Below are 16,926 nucleotides of genomic sequence, written 5' to 3' on the forward strand. Positions count from 1 at the left end.
TTAGTAAAGCATAACCAGTTTGATTTTGTGCATGCAATCGACCAAGTTATTTATCTTCTCGTTGATCCACCTGCTCTGGTTGTCGTACACTGCTCCCATTTAATGCAGTCATTCAGATAGTGTTGTACAGGATGCTTTCTTGCTTGTATAGTGGTGCTGGTATCAGTTCAATGAGAATGGGGGGTGTGGGGAGTCATTCCGAATGGAAAGGAAGGGGACGAGTTGTTAAATAGTTTTATCAGAATTAGCGTGCATGCTGAGTCACTGCAGTTACCTGTGTTGGGATCCCCACACATTGGGTGGACACAGTCGGGCTCAACTGTGATGTGAGCCTCCCTCACATAGAAAGTAAGCCTTGTATTTATACAGCACCTCTCACAACCTCCGGACATCCCAAAGCGCTTCACAGCCAATGAAATACTTTTGAAGTGTAGTCACCGGTGTAATTTTGGAAACTCGGCAGCCAATTTGCACACGGGAAGCTCCCACAGACAGCAATGTGATAATGACTGGATAATCTGTTTGTGATGTTGATTGAGGGGTAGATACTGGCCAGGACACCGGGGATAACTCTCCTGCTCCACTTCGAAATAGTGCCATGGGATCTTTTACGTCCACCTGAGCGAGCAGACGGGGCTTCGGTTTAACGTCTCATCCGAAAGACGGCACCTCCGACAGTGCAGCGCTCCCTCAGTACTGCCCTGGAGTGTCAGCCTAGATTATGTGCTCAAGTCTCTGGTGTTGGGGCTAAAACCCACAACCTTCTGACTCGGAGACAAGAGTGCTACCCCATAGTGGAATATCCTGGCAATGCTCGCTGTCTAAACTCACTCATGATAAATAGGCACTTGGGCGAGCTGTTGAAGAGTAGCTGGCACCGTTTGGGAGAGGAGGGTGAAAACTGATTTTTGTTCAATCGTTCTATATACTGCTGTGACCACTGAGGAGAGGTCTGCACACGCTTTATCTGTTGTGTGTATTTATCTGTGTTACGTAGTTACTCGGGTTTGTTGGCATATTTTCAGTGAAGGATGAACCTGGAGATGAAGGTGCTGCCAAAAAGACTCCGGCGCCACAGAAACCAAGCGTGGTAAAGAAAACTCCGATTGCGCCAAAGGATCTCTCGGTAGCTGAGCTGCTGCGGGAGCTCAGTGTGTGTAAAGATGACGAGCTGCTGTTTCTGCAGCTCCCTGACACGTTGCCTGGCCAGGCTCCCACCCGCGATGCGAAGCCTGTAAAAGCTGAAGTTCAGACGGAGGACGGGCAGACTGTGTTACTGAAACAGGAGAAGAGTCAGGTCTGTATTGGGGAGTCATCAGTTATACTGCAAGGGTCACTCTGGTTATCGCCAACTGACAAACCTTTCCAAAAATAGACATAAAACCTTGGACTGAGGATCGGAAATAGCAATTCAGTTGTGCGATAAATGTAAAAAGCGTTGGGATACCTGGGAGTGATTTACAGACTGGAATCTAATCGAGGGGTTCGGGTGGTTTATATATAGAATAATGGCTATCTGGGAGTGAGTTGCAGGCTGGAATTTAATCGACAGGTTCGGGGGGGTTTATATATAGAATAATGAATACCCGGGAGTGAATTACAGGCTAGAATCTAATTGAGGGTTTCGGGGGGTTTATATATAGAATAACAGATACCCGGGAGTGAATTACAGGCTAGAATCTAATCAAAGGGTTCGGGTGGTTTATATATAGAATAGTTGATACCTCGGAGTGAGTTATAGGCTGGTTTATATAAAAGGGTTACCTGGAAGTGAATTAATAAGTGGTATTGGACATTTTAAAGGAGCATTCCATCACTTTGTAACCCAATAAGTTGTACCCCCTCCCATCCCATAATTATCCTTGGAATAGAAATACAGCTGATACCTACAGGGGCTGGTGCCACTAGAAGCTGTGCAGATGATTATGTCTGTACCGTTAATGAAGTTGTTGTGTTACCAATCAGTGTGTGTGTCCTGCAGGAACTGCAGCAAGCTGAGAATAGCTGCTCGCTGATGAATTTAACCGAAGGTCAAATTGGGAAACTGCTGATCAGGAAGTCTGGGAGAGTGCAGCTGGTCCTGGGGCAAGTCACCCTGGATGTTACCATGGGAACGACCTGTTCGTTTCTCCAGGTATGTTCGACACAACATTTTCTGAAGCGCAGCAGCCATTTGTCCTGACCTCTGACTTTTGCTGGGAGGCGTCTCCTAAGTTGTTTTGTTTCTTTAGCTCAGTAACTGCTTCGCTGGAGCTCATTTCATTAATTCAGGGAGCCTCACGTTGTCTGATTGTTGTAGCAATGTGTTTGTTATAAAATGAATCGTTTAATCCTTCACTGTATTTTTGAACAATGTGTCCTCTCTTCGTACATTGACTTGCAGGGGAAATTCCATTTATTTCTTTACCTTTGACACATCTGATGGGGGCTTGTTGATAGATGCACTCTGTGGTGTGGTACTGAGCTGTACAGACCAGCAGGTCTGGGGTTCAATCCCTGATCTGAGCTGGAGAGCCCGGTGATTGATTAGTCTGCAAATACTCGCCGCCTGGGCTCGCATGGGAAAAATGGCAACTTGGCTTTGGTGCTGGAGAACTGAGGAAGGATGTTCTTGCCATGGAAGGAGTGCAGCGAAGATTCACCAGACTGATACCTGGGATGGCAGGAATGACGTATGAGGAGAGATTGGGTCGATTGGGCTTATACTCGCTGGAGTTTAGAAGAATGAGAGGGGATCTCATTGAAACTTATAAAATTCTAACAGGACTAGACAGACTAGATGCAGGAAGGATGTTCCCGATGGCCGGGGAGTCCAGAACCAGGGGTCACAGTCTAAGGATAAGGGGTAAGCCATTTAGGACAGAGATGAGGAGCAATTTCTTCACCCAGAGAGTGGTGAACCTGTGGCATTCTCTACCACAGAAGGCAGTTGAGGCCAATTCATTAAATATATTCAAGAAGGAGTTAGATATATTTCTTAAGGCTAAAGGGATATGGGGAGAAGGCAGGGACAGGGTACTGAATTTGGATGATCAGCCATGATCTCATTGAATGGCGGAGCAGGCTCAAGGGGCCGAATGGCCTACTCCTGCTCCTATCTTCTATGTTTCTATGTAACTGCTGTGAAACTGTCCCCGTGCTATCAGCTGTGGCCCAGTGGGCAGCACTCTCGCCTCTGATGTCAGAAGGTTCAAGTCCCACTCCAGAGACTTGAGAGTACATAATCCAGGCTGACATTCCAGTGTGGTACTGAGGGAGTGCTGCACTGTCGGAGGTGCCTTCTTTCGGATGGAACGTTAAACCGAGGCCCCATCTGCCCTCTAGGGTGGACGTAAAAGATCCCATGGCACTATTTGAAGAGGAGCAGGGGACTTCTCCCTGGTGTCCTGGCCAACATTTATCCCTCCACCAACATCACTAAAACAGGTTATCTGGTCATTATCACATTGCTGTTTGTGGTTTGTGCGCAAATTGGCTGCCGCGTTTCCTACATTACCCGGGTCGTGAAAGGCGCTATTTAAATGCAAGTTCTTTTTTTCTTGCCCTGTGGGGATGACCCTAAAGCAGTGCGACATCCATCCTGACTCTTCCACTTAATTGATCTCTGTTTCCTTTTTCTTTTAAGGAGCTAGTTTCTATTGGAATTGGAGAGAACAGGACAGGAGAAATGATGGTGTTGGGACATGTCAAACACAAGTTGGTCTGTTCTCCTGACTTTGAAATGCTCCTTGAGCAGAGGCACTAGCTGGAATTTGAGGGGCGAATGCTGAAGATCCCACAACGCAAGAGAGGCATAAAAAGAAGCGGGTGGCATGTGAGCGCCACGTGATCTCTCCGAGCTGGGGAATGCAGGAGGGCTCCGCAGAGTAATGAAAGGCCAGTTCTCAAAGGAAACTGGAGTGAAAAATTCTCTCCGGGGTATATTTTGTATCGAGATGAGGGTTTATTCTGGTTCCGGCTCCCCTACAGACTCTCACTGGCTTCCAGTGAGGTGACACCTGCTATCACCGCAGACATGTGAATGTAAGTTATACTGGGCTGTGGTAGCAGCTGTACATTAATCAGCAGTACAGGTAATTTAAGAGCAAACGGCAGAGAGAGCTGGTGCCGGGAGCCTGGCTCGGGTGAAGCTAGCCTGTGAGGAGTGGAGTTTGTGTGCTGCTGTGATCCCAGAGTTTGAACTCTGCGTTTACATTCACACTTTGTTTCAGTTTCAGAGTCTGCGCGGCCAGGGACGGAAGAATAAACGCTAAATGTGATTCTTCTTTCTCTCTCTACTTTGGTCTTGTTGAGCTGCCCCCTGACCAAGACCATTCTGTGCTCCACAGACTGTCGGAGGCTCTCCTAGTTTGGGTGAGGGGAGAAGTGCTTGGATTGTGCCCGACACCACCCAAGCAGTCACCAGATACATTGCCATATTGCTCTGATGTGCTGTATTACCCATCCTGCTGAATATTTTATTTTGGGATTGTGTGAATAATTTAAAATGTGTTTTCAACAGAAGATGTAACTTGTTTCCCATATAATTGGAATATACTTCAGTATTATACCTTGGAAACAGGGCATCCTTTTATCGTTGAGACCTCTTAATAGAATGTCATTTTTATATATTGCAATATTATTGCAATATTAACAAAAATCACAGTTAATCCAATAGAGTTTAAAGCGTGCTTTACGTTTTACCTGTAGCAATTGTAATTCGCTGATGTACTTGCTCCCACCCCTACTGACTGGACTGGACCTCTCAGTACTTCACCCTGGTCTTACACAGCTCAATGTGCTCCTCAGACAGGGCGCAATTTCTATCTGTACTGTTGGGTGTTTTTTGCAGTCCTGAAGGTTTCACACACTCAGCTTTACGTTGTACTGCAATCCCAGTACAGGAAACTTTTTTTTATCCGGCACGGACGGGACCGACGTGGTGCCGGTTCATTCAAAATTCCGGATAACCGAAAGCTATAGTAAAAGATACGGAGGGCTGAGAGCTCCGTATAAAGCAACAAACCCTGTTAGCAGAACAATGGCCACAAGTTGCAAGCGTCTCTGTAGCTTAGCAACAGCTGCAGCCACACCCTTGCACAGCAACAGATGGAGGAACGCAAGTAGAATATGAAGTAAAACCTACTCCTGAATTTTGCCGGTTAACCGAGATTTCCGGTTATTTAGGTGCCGGTAAATCGAAAGTTTCCTGTACTGTAATACTGCATCTTAAATATCTTAAATACGCAATATTAGTCAGGGAAGCTCTGCTGCTGGTGTATACCACGTTTCCCCCTCCTTTCCAGCAAGGTTTGTGGCAAGCAACATTACAGTGCAGAGCGGGGGCTGAGGGCACAATCTACAGGGTTACATAGCTGCACCCTGTCCTTCCTAAAGTGATTACGTAAATCACAGATCCACTTGACATGCACAGAGTGAATATTGATATTGGCTGTTGCTGTACAGGATCAGAACTGGTTAATACAGTATTTCACTCTGGTGACTTTGGTGTGTCCTTGGCGTGATGTACGTTAAAATCATAAGGAAAGAATTTTGGAAAATCCTACTGTGACATTTCCAGTGCTGTGTTATATTGGATTGTAATTATTTTTGGATCTGTATGTTTGGCAGATGATGGGAAATAAAACTTCTCCATTTTATTTTGAGACATTTTGATCTGCTGAATCGGTCTCCAGTGGCTCAATGGGCTTGGCAAACTGTCTTGACGCAGCTCCTTGTTATTTACTAAGCAACTCTGTCGAATATACCCAGCTTAACTTTTCACTCACCAAAAACATACTGGAATGGGTGGAAATGACTCCTGGTGCAACCTCACGTACAGATGGGTGCTGCTTATTAGGGTTGGGAACAGTTGCAACAGACATCAAGGGATCAATTGTAGCAGAACAGGTCCGAGTGGGTGCCTGAAATGGAAGGATTCCATTCCCTCCACTAACATCCCTCACCTCGAATACAAAAGTTCATAAAAAGAGTCCAAAAGCAGTGAAGGATTGGAAGTGAGGGATCATTTGACTGATTTTTAAATGGGAGCTAATGGCATATTTTTGTTGACATTCACTATGGCTGGAAAGCCATTCATCGGCTAACTGGGAAATGGAATAATATTCAAAAGTGGGGGTAATTTTCTGACTAAAATGCATCTTCTGCAAGTCCAAGAAAGAAGGGAAGTCGTTCTCCAACCAACAGATGCGGCGCCTTTCTCCTGGGGATAAACCAGTCTACAAACCAGGTCAAGTGAGGTAAAGTTGTAAACTATCTGGAACAGCACAGCATTGGTGCCTTCCCAGAAACTTAAGGTTGCCATCCTCCTGTCTTGGAGCAGTCTGATCGGTTTGTAAAGGACTATATTGTAAATCCATGAACTTGCTCTGCTGCCGTTGACTCGCACTATGATTTGCTTCCCTCTTGCTTCCCACCAGAAGACACTGGTCGATTGGCAGTGTTTGTAGAATATAAGTTTCCCTCTTACTCTTGGTGAGTAACCTCCATGTAACCAACCAGGGGCAATATGTCTTCATTTTGATTGACATTGCCAACATGTATTATGTTTTGTTCTGTCATGCCTGTATGTAAAACCGGGGAAAGAAATCTGATTGGTGGACCAGATTATTTGCCAAATTTTACAAGGCAATCTATGATTTATGTGTGATGGACGAGGTTAACCATTTTTGTCACTGGGGGTGCATAGAAAGATAGAATCTTACAGCACAGATGAGGCCATTGGGCCCATCGTGCCTGTGCCGGCTCTTTGAAAGGAATATCCAATTAGACCTACTCCCCTGCTCTTTCCCCATAGCCCTGCAATTTTCTCCTTTTCAAGTATTTATCCAATTCCCTTTTGAAAGTTATATTGAATTTGCTTCCACCACCCATTCAGGCAGTGGATTCCATAACTCGCTGCGTAAAGAAACCATTGTCCTCATCTCCCTCCTGGATCTTTTGCCAATTATCTTAAATCTGTATCCTCTGGTTACCTGCCAGTAGAAACAGTTTCTCCTTATTTATCAAAATCCCATATAATTTTGCACACCATACCTCCTAACCTTTTAGTAAATCTCCTCTGCACCCTCTCCAAGGCCTTGACATCTTTTCTCAAGTGTGGTACCCAGAATTGGACACAATACTCTAGCTGAAGCCTAACCAGTGATTGATAAAGGTTTAGCATAACTTCCTTGCTGTTGTACTTTATGCCTCTATTTATAAAGCCATGGATCCTGTATGCTTGTGCAGCAGTTTGATCAAATTATCCTGCCACCTTCAAAGATTTGTGTATGTACACCCCCAGGTGTCTTCTGCATCCCCTTTAAAATTGTACCATTTGGTTTATATTGCCTCTCCTCAGTCTTCCTACCAAAATGCATTATCCAGAATCAAAGTTCTGGAAGTACACAGAAACAGAATGTCAAGAAATGTGCTTGAATGTGAAGTGCGAAAAACAATTTATAAATAGCCACTTTGACAAATTTTGGTACCACAGCCGATTATAATTAATCATTCAGCAATTTAAACACTTCAGGTGGGAAACAAACTCATTCACAGAAAAGTGGTTACGGTTCTTTTATTAAAAAAAAATAGCTCAGTTGCTGTCTCTGGGTGAAATTTGGCAGTGGATTTTCTGTTAAGTATGCTGAATATTAAACCTCAGCCAGCCGAGATCATGCTGAGTTAGGATGAGGTTTTCTTGTTTGGTCGCCTGCCAGCGTGGCTTGCAGCCTCGGTTAAATTATTTACTGTTTCAGGAAAAACAGCCAGCTGGGCGGGGAGCCGCCTTTTGGAGATCAATCGATCGGCTCACGTTTGGACGTACGGAGTGTCCTGAGCTGTGATCTGCTTTTCCTCCATTCATGTATTTTGACTCTTGGCTCGTCTCTGGTCATGGCTGTAATGTGAAGTGATATTTTCTTATGTATGTGATTGGAGAAGAATTGGATCCTTTTTGTGCCTCATTTACGCTGCAAGTTGTCATTGGCCATTTGCGTATGTATTTTAGTGATTCCCATAGTGTATTTTAGGTGTTTCTTGTAGATATAATTGTGCTTTTGTTTGTCTTTTGAGGAGCTTCAAATGCTTTTTCACCCTTGCAAAAGAGAAACAGTCAGCCGTCTAACATTTTTAAAGTTTATTGGAGAAACGCGGTTAACATTTCTGTTCCATTCAGTATTGTAAACTCATAATTTCTACAGTTTAAGGGAACAAAATGTTATAGATTTAAAAAAATTACTTTTCTGTGAATTTTTATTTGAGGGTTGCATGCGATCCCTACTCTGGTAATGGTCACGTAATGAGTAGTTTGGGACGCTTGCGAGAAGTGGAATTTCAAAGAATTCTGAGACAACTTGAGGAAATCCAGTTGCGTCCACATAATTGTCCAGAAGGAGCGACAGTAAGTTTAATGCCTTTCCTCCTCTAACAGCCAGACTTTCTAATGTAGTTCGCCATCTGAAATGCCTTTTTATTGAGTGTTCCTCCATGGACACCTCTCTTACCCATGATCATGATAAAGACTTTCTTTGACCTAGCAATGGCTATGCTGTGGCATGGATTGTTGCCATCCCTTCTTTTTGTCCTGATGTCCATGGTGTAATCCCCATTCACATAGAAGTTATCCCGGATGACAAAGCACTTCTTGCCACCAACGGTGAGGCCCTTGACTAGAAAGGTCTTCCGGTCACTGCTCATGATGGTTCTGATTTCCTTTGGGCTCATTCGCTCAAACAGCCCTTCCTCTTTGGCAGCCAGCAGCCTGGGACAGGAGCATGCAAATACAGCTGCATCTTGGCACAACCCATCTGCGAGTAAACTTCTCACGTATTCTTCCCAGCCCAACATTCTGCTCTATGAAGCTGAGGTTAATGAGGTCAGGTTTGCAAGGGCCAAAGCTCAGTGACTCTCTTCAGTTTCCAGATTGAATTTCTTGCTTAGAAGTTGCTCAAAGTGGCACTTGCTGTTTGATTCTGCTTGAGTGGACAACACACTGCATTAAGGAAGAAAGTTGCGATGGGTATGAGGGTTATCATATGCACAGGATAAAGTTAGTAAAGAAAATGTAACTTGAGAGAGACCAAGTTGATTCAAACTCTGGATGTCACAAACACAATGAGCAGTGACAAATAGGGTTATTTATGACATCACAATATATTTTTGAACCATTTAATATTTACCACTTAACCAGACAAAATGTACAAAGGAACTTGTTACCTTCTACATTTGATGTGGGTCACTGGTCCGGCAACGCCTCAATTTTAAAATTCTCATCCTTGCTATGAAATCCCTCCATGGCCTCGCCCCTCCCTAGCTCTGTAACTTCCTCAAGCCCCACAACCCACCGAGTTTTGGTCGCCTTATCTGAGGAAGGATGTTCTTGCCATGGAAGGAGTTCAGTGAAGATTCACCAGGCTGAAACCTGGGATGACAGGAATGACGTATGAGGAGAGATTGGGTCGATTGGGCTTGTACTCGCTGGAGTTTAGAAGATTGAGAGGGGATCTCATTGAAACTTATAAAATTCTGACAGGACTGGACAGACTAGATGCAGGAAGGATGTTCCCGATGGTCGGGGAGTCCAGAACCAGGGGTCACAGTCTAAGGATAAGGGGTAGGCCATTTAGGACAGAAATGAGGAGGAATTTCTTCACCCAGAAAGTGGTGAACCTGTGGAATTCTCTACCACAGAAGGCAGTAGAGGCCAATACATTAAATATATTCAAGAAGGAGTGGATATATTTCTTAAGGCTAAAGGGATCAAGGGATAGGGGGAGAAAGCAGGGACCGGGTACTGAATTTGGATGATCAGCCATGATCGCATTGAATGACGGAACAGGCTCGAGGGGCCGAATGGCCTACTCCTGCTCCTATTTTCTATGTTTCTGAGATCTCTGCTCTCCTCCAATTCTGGCCTCTTGCACATCCCCAATTTGTATTGCTCCACCATTGGCGGCCGTGGCTTCAGCTGCCTGGGCCCTAAGCTCTGGAATTCCCTCCTGAAGCCTTTCCACACCTCTCCTCCTTTAAGATGCTCCTTAAAATCTACCTACTTGTTCTAATATCTTATGTGGCTCAATGCCAAATTTTGTTTGATAACGCTTGTGTGAAGCGCCTTGGGTTGTAGTAATGTTAATGCGCTATATAAATGCAAGTTGTTGGAGAGTCTCATTTAGTCAGTGGGGATCCTGTGCATTTAATCCGGATCACTATGTTGGAATCTCCTTCTGTTGCCTGATTATCCACCACCATTATGAACTGGACCAAGTAGGGGGTAGGAGTGGGGGTGGGTGTTGCAAAGCTTTGGTGCCTTTGGTGTTCAGTGTGCAGCTTAAGGTATGCCTTTTTTTTAAATTTGTTTTTATGGGATGTGGGCGTCACTGGCAAGGCCAGCATTTATTGCCCATCCCTAATTGCCCTTGAGAAGGTGGTGGTGAGCCGCCTTCCTGAACCGCTGCAGTCAGTGTGGTGAAGGTACTCCCACAGTGCTGTTAGGGAGGGAGTTCCAGGATTTTGACCCAGCGACGATGAAGGATCGGCGATATATTTCTAAGTCAGGATGGCCTGTTGCTGCTTCTGGCACACCCTTCTACACACTATTCAATCAAAGTTGGTCTCCAGCTTGATGTAGATTAAGGAGTGAGGGATAGACTGGGCCCTGAGGTTACAGATTGTGGTGGTATACAATTCTGCTGTTGGTCCACAGTGCCTCATGATTGCCTAGTTTTGGGCTGCTAGATCTTTCCTTAGTCTGTCCCACTTAGCATGATGGTAGTACAGGAAACTTTGTGATATACGGGACCGGCGTGTTGCCGATCTATCAAAACTGCCGGACATACAAAGTTAATGTTGAAGTATACGGAGGTTTTCATCTCCGTATCTGACAACAAACACTGTTGCTTAGCAACAGCTTCTAAAGAGTCGGCTGCAGCTGCAAGCGTCTCTAGCTGAAGCTGTTGCTATAGCTACAGACCTTGCAGTGCCTGACTGGGGGGAAAAAAAAGAACGAGAACTAAAAAAAACTTATAGAAAACAGCTCCTGATTTTTGCCGTTAGATCGAGTATTCCGGACATACAACCTCTGGATAAACCAAAGTTTCCTGTACTGCACTACACAATGGAGGATGCCCTCACTGTGGAAACAAGACGGTCTTCACGAGGACTGCTAGAAATGCTATCCTGGACAGACGTGCCTGTGACAGGTAGGTTAGTGAGGACAAAGTCAAGTAGGTTAATCCCACGTGTTGGTTCCCTCTGCAGCTGATGCAATCTCAGTCTGGCAGCTATGTCTTTCAGGACTCGGCCAGCTCAGTATCACTGAGCTGGTGGTGGACTTTGATATCAGAGTACATGGTAGTGATCAGGAGATTTTCTTATTTAACCTGATGCCATGAGACCTCATGGGGGCCAGATCCAATGTTGAGGACTCTCAGGGCCACTCTCACCCAATTGTAAACCACTGTCATTGAGACAGGACATACCTAGGGAGATGTATGCAGCGTTATAGGGTTAGAAGAGGCGCGTGTGAAGCATAAATGCTGGCAAAGACCACTTGGCCCAAATGGCCTGTTTCTGTGATGTAGACTTGATGTAACTCCATATAGCTAATGCAGTCTTACTCTCCTAACTTGGATACCAATGGCTGTTTGTGGAATCTTGCTGTGCATTAAATGGTTAGTAGTGACTGCCCTTTCAAATACCTTGGGACATCTAGAGGAACTTGGTCAATTGCTTATATAAATGTAAGCTGAGTTACTCTTTCCTATCAAGTGTTTCTATAAAGTGTTTGAGTTCTTATATAATGTTCTGTATGAACATAACACTACATACGACATACAACATTCCCCCAGCACATGCATCCCCCGTTGTACTTTGAGCTACAATAGGAGGCAGAAAATCAACAACTTGCATTTATAGAGCGCCTTTAATGTAACAAAACATCCAAAGGCGCTTAACAAGAGCGTTAATAAAAAGCAGCCATCAGGACAGATGACCAAATCCTCCTATTGAGTGAGCTACGTAGGAGGTCCATACACCAATCTGCCACCCTCTAAGCTACCACTGTACACACTCTCTCACATCCAGGTCCAGCGCCCCAGCCATCTGTACCTTGGCTGGATTTGAACCAAGACCTTGAATACTGATACCGTGGGAAGGCGAGCTTCCAATCCTTTCAGCCATAAAACTGGTAAATCCCAATTGACGTGGGACCTGTTAATGACCTGGGTACGTACAGGAAATGGAAATTGTAGCACCCTTAGGGAACAGCAATCCGAATGATCAAATTCAAAATGATCTGGTAGTTAGAAATACCCAAGACCATGAGTCAGCAAAATATACCTCTTAAATTCAAAGAAATTAGGGAGTAACAAAACAACTGGATTGGGACAGGTTGCTCAGCAACAATTCTGCAGAGAGGAGGAGGAATAGCTTTAAAGGAATAATACTGAACAGGCAGGATAAATATATTTCTAACACCAACAAGTTCAGTCGAAACAAATGTGACTCTAAATGGATTAACACACGCATTAAAGAGAAAAAAACAGTAAAAACCCAACTCTACAAATCCTGCAGGGAGAAAAGGAAGGGGCTTACTAGGAATACAAGAAAATGCAGAAACATGCTAAAAAGTTGGTGAAAAGGACAAAGATGAACCTAGAACAAAAAAGCACAAGTTGAAACTCTTTGACTACCCTCCTGTTATATTTGTAAAAGATGAAAAGATTAAAACATGTAACCAGGCTTGAAACAGAGGCTGAACACACAATAATGGATATTCTGAATGATGGCTGGCACCAAGTATTCACAAGGAAAGAGGAGACCCGACCCAGTATAAAGGAGCGACAGAGGAGACCCGGCCCAGTATAAAGGAGCGAGAGAGAGGAGACCCGGCCCAGTATAAAGGAGCGAGAGAGAGGAGACCCGGCCCAGTATAAAGGAGCGAGGGAGTAGAAACATATAAACATAGAAGATAGGAGCGGGAGTAGGCCATTCGGCCCCTCGAGCCTGCTCTGCCATTCAATGAGATCATGGCTGATCATCCAAATTCAGTACCCTGTCTCTGCCTTCTCTCCATATCCCTTGATCCCTTTAGCCTTAAGAAATATATCTAACTCCTTCTTGAATATATTTAATGAATTGGCCTCTACTGCCTTCTTTGGTAGAGAATTCCACAGGTTCACCACTCTCTGGGTGAAGAAATTCCTCCTCATCTCTGTCCTAAATGGTCTACCCCTTAACCTTAGACTGTGACCCCTGGTTCTGGACTCCCCGACCATCGGGAACATCCTTCCTGCATCTAGTTTGTCTAGTCCTGTTAGAATTTTATAAGTTTCAATAAGATCCCCTCTCATTCTTCTAAATTTCAGCGAGTATAAGCCTAATCGACCCAATCGCTCCTCATACGTCATTCCTGCCATCCCAGGTATCAGCCTGGTGAATCTTCGCTGCACTCATAAGAACATAAGAAATAGGAGCAGGAGTAGGCCAATCGGCCCCTCGAGCCTGCTCCACCATTCAATAAGATCATGGCTGATCTGATCCTAACCTCAAATCTTCTATCACTCTGCATCCACCCGAACCCATGTGATCTCCCGGGAGAGGCGAAAAACCAGATAAAGACCCAATGGCCAATTTGGGAGAAAAAAATCTGGGAAATTCCTCTCCGACCCATCTAGGCGATCGAAATTCTTCCAGGAGATCACTCTGTCCCTATATTTTCTACAGTACTTACCTTCTGTAAAGGCGATCTCCACCCCAGCCAGGAACAGAAATAAAACCATCTCCTGAAATCTAACAGAATTAGAACACAGTAGGAGCAGAACAAGGCTACACGGCCCCTGGGCCCACTCCACTACCCACAGGGCCATGACCATTCCGAACCCAGACTCATGTCCAATTTCCTGCCCGCTCCCCGTAACCCTTAATTCCCTTTACTTCTAGGAAACTATCTATTTCTGTTTTAAATTTATTTAATGATGTAGCTTCCACAGCTTTCTGGTGCAGCAAATTCCACAAACCTACCACCCTCTGAGTGAAGAAGTTTCTCCTCATCTCAGTTTTGAATGAGCAGCCCCTTATTTTAAGATTATGCCCCCTAGTTCTAGTTTCACCCATCATTGGGAACATCCTCACCGCATCCACCCGATCAAGCCCCTTCACAATCTTATATGTTTCAATAAGATCGCCTCTCATTCTTCTGAACTCCAATGAGTAGAGTCCCAATCTACTCAACCTCTCCTCATATGACCACCCCCTCATCCCCGGGATTAACCGAGTGAACCTTCTTTGTACTGACTCGAGAGCAAGTATGTCTTTTCTTAAGTATGGACACCAAAACTGTATGCAGTATTCCAGGTGCGGCCTCACCAATACCTTGTACAACTGCAGCAATACCTCCCTGTTTTTATATTCCAACCCCCTAGCAATAAAAGCCAACATTCCATTGGCCTTCTTAATCACTTGCTGCACCTGCATACTAACTTTTTTGAGTTTCGTGCACCAGGACCCCCAGATCCCTTTGTACTACAGTACTTTCCAGTTTCTTGCCATTAAGATAATAACTTGCTCTATGATTTTTCCTGCCAAAGTGCATAACCTCACACTTTCCAGTATTGTATTCCATCTGCCAAATCTCTGCCCACTTACTTAGCCTGTCTATGTCCCTTTGCAGGTTTTTTATGTCCTCCTCACTCACTACTTTCCGTCCCATCTTTGTATCATCTGCAAACTTTGATATGTTACACTCGGTCCCCTCCTCCAAATCGTTAATATAGATTGTAAAGAGTTGGGGACCCAGCACTGACCCCTGCGGAACACCACTAGTTACTGGTTGCCAATCTGAGAACGAACCATTTATCCCAACTCTCTGCTTTCTGTTAGAGAGCCAATCCTCCACCCACGCCAGAATATTACCCCCAATCCCGTGATTTTTTATCTTGAGCAATAATCTTTTGTGTGGCACCTTGTCAAATGCCTTTTGGAAGTCTAAATACACTATGTCCACTGGTTCCCCTTTATCCACCCTGTATGTTACTTCCTCAAAAAAACTCAAGCAAATTTGTTAAACATGACTTCCCCTTCATGAAACCATGCTGAGTTTGCCCTATTAAATTATGTTTATCCAAATGTCCCGTTACTGTCTCCTTAATAATGGACTCTAACATTTTACCAACCACAGATGTTAGGCTAACAGGTCTATAGTTTCCAGCCTTCTGCCTACTACCCTTTTTAAATAAGGGTGTTACATTAGCAGTTTTCCAATCTGCCGGGACCTTTGCTGAGTCCAGTGAGTTTTGGAAAATTATTACCAATGCATCCACAATCCCTACCGCTACTTCCCTCAAGACCCTGGGATGCAAGCCATCAGGTCCAGGGGATTTATCCGCCTTGAGTCCCATTATTTTACCAAGTACCACTTCCTTAGTGATTTTAATTGTATTTAGTTCCTTCCCCCCTAGAGCCCCCTGTTTGTCCAGTGTTGGGATATTCTTAGTGTCCTCTACTGTAAAGACTGATACAAAATAATTGTTCAGTGTTTTTGCCATCTCCATGTTTCCCACCATTAATTTCCCGGTCTCATCCTCTAAGGGACCAACATTTACTTTAGCCACCCTTTTTCTTTTTATATAACTATAGAAACTTTTACTGTCTGTTTTTATATTTTTTGCTAATTTACTTTCATAATCTATCTTCCCTTTCTTAATCAATCTTTTTGTTATTTTTTGCTGTCTTTTAAAGACTTCCCAATCTTCCATCCTCCCACTAGATTTGGCTACCTTATATGCCCTTGTTTTTAGTCGGATACTATCCTTAATTACTTTACTTAGCCACGGATGGCTATCTTTTCTTTTACACCCTTTTTTCCTCAGTGGAATATATTTTTTTTGGAAGTTGTAAAATAACTCCTTAAATGTACACCACTGGTCATGTACCGTCTTACCCTTTAATCTATTTTCCCAGTCCACTCTAATTAATTCCGCTCTCATACCTTCATAGTCTCCTTTATTCAAGCTCAGCACGCTTGTTTGAGATCCAACCTTCTCACCCTCTAATTGAATATGGAATTCAACCATGTTATGGTCACTCATTCCAAGGGGATCCTTTACTAGGACATTTTTAATTAATCCTGTCTCATTACACAGGACCAAATCTAAGGTTGCTTGCCCCCTGGTCGGTTCAGTTACATACTGCTCAAGAAACCCATCCCTAATACACTCAATGAACTCATCCTCAAGGCTGCTCTGCCCAATTTGATTTGTCCAGTTAATATGATAATTAAAATCCCCCATAATTATAGCTGTTCCCTTATTACAAGCCTCAACTATTTCCTGATTAATACTCCGTCCAACAGAGTTGCAACTGTTCGGAGGCCTATAAACTACACCCACTAGTGTTTTTTTCCCCTTATTATTCCTTACCTCCACCCAAACTGTTTCACTATCCTGCTCCTTTGACCCAATATCATTTCTCTATTATAGTGATTCCTTCCTTTATTAACATAGCCACCCCACCTCCTCTCCCTTCCTGCCTGTCCTTCCTGATTGTTAAATAACCTGGTATGTTTAATTCCCAGTCATGGTCACCCTGCAGCCATGTTTCTGTAATGGCCACAAGATCATACCCATATGTCATTATTTGTGCCTTCCATGGCAAGAACATCCTTCCTCAGATAAGGCAACCAAAACTGCACACAATACTCCAGATGTGGTCTCACCAAGGCCCTGTACAACTGCAGCAAGACATCCTTGTTCCTGTACTCAAACCCTCTCGCTACGAAGGCCAACATACCATTTGCCTTCTTAACCGCCTGCTGCACCTGCATGCTTACCTTCAGCGACTGGTGCACAAGGACACCCAGGTCTCGTTGCACTTCCCCTTCTCCCAATCTATTGCCATAATCTGCCTTCCTGTTTTTGACACCAAAGTGGATAACCTCGCTTTTAT

At 44.2% G+C, this 16,926-nt stretch overlaps 1 protein-coding gene and 1 pseudogene across 1 annotated transcript in view; one reads left to right on the forward strand and one right to left on the reverse strand.

Annotated features, from left to right (window-relative positions):
* Positions 1 to 5,645, forward strand: part of polr3d (polymerase (RNA) III (DNA directed) polypeptide D) — a 28,007-nt gene extending 22,362 nt beyond the window's left edge. The window contains exons 7-9 of the mRNA XM_085971290.1: positions 1,026 to 1,297; positions 1,982 to 2,134; positions 3,626 to 5,645. Coding sequence (XP_085827416.1) covers positions 1,026 to 1,297; positions 1,982 to 2,134; positions 3,626 to 3,745 — 545 coding nt within the window. The 3' untranslated portion in view covers positions 3,746 to 5,645. The remainder of the gene's footprint in view (positions 1 to 1,025; positions 1,298 to 1,981; positions 2,135 to 3,625) is intronic.
* Positions 5,646 to 8,104: 2,459 nt separating this feature from the next.
* LOC147098060 (profilin-2 pseudogene) lies at positions 8,105 to 9,731 on the reverse strand (annotated as a pseudogene).
* Between the last annotated feature and the right edge of the window lie 7,195 nt (positions 9,732 to 16,926).

The sequence above is a fragment of the Somniosus microcephalus genome, chromosome 30 (genome assembly GCF_052327205.1).
Source record: "Somniosus microcephalus isolate GS21.2 chromosome 30, FLI_Smic_1.0, whole genome shotgun sequence".
Classification (NCBI taxonomy): Eukaryota; Metazoa; Chordata; class Chondrichthyes; order Squaliformes; family Somniosidae; genus Somniosus; species Somniosus microcephalus.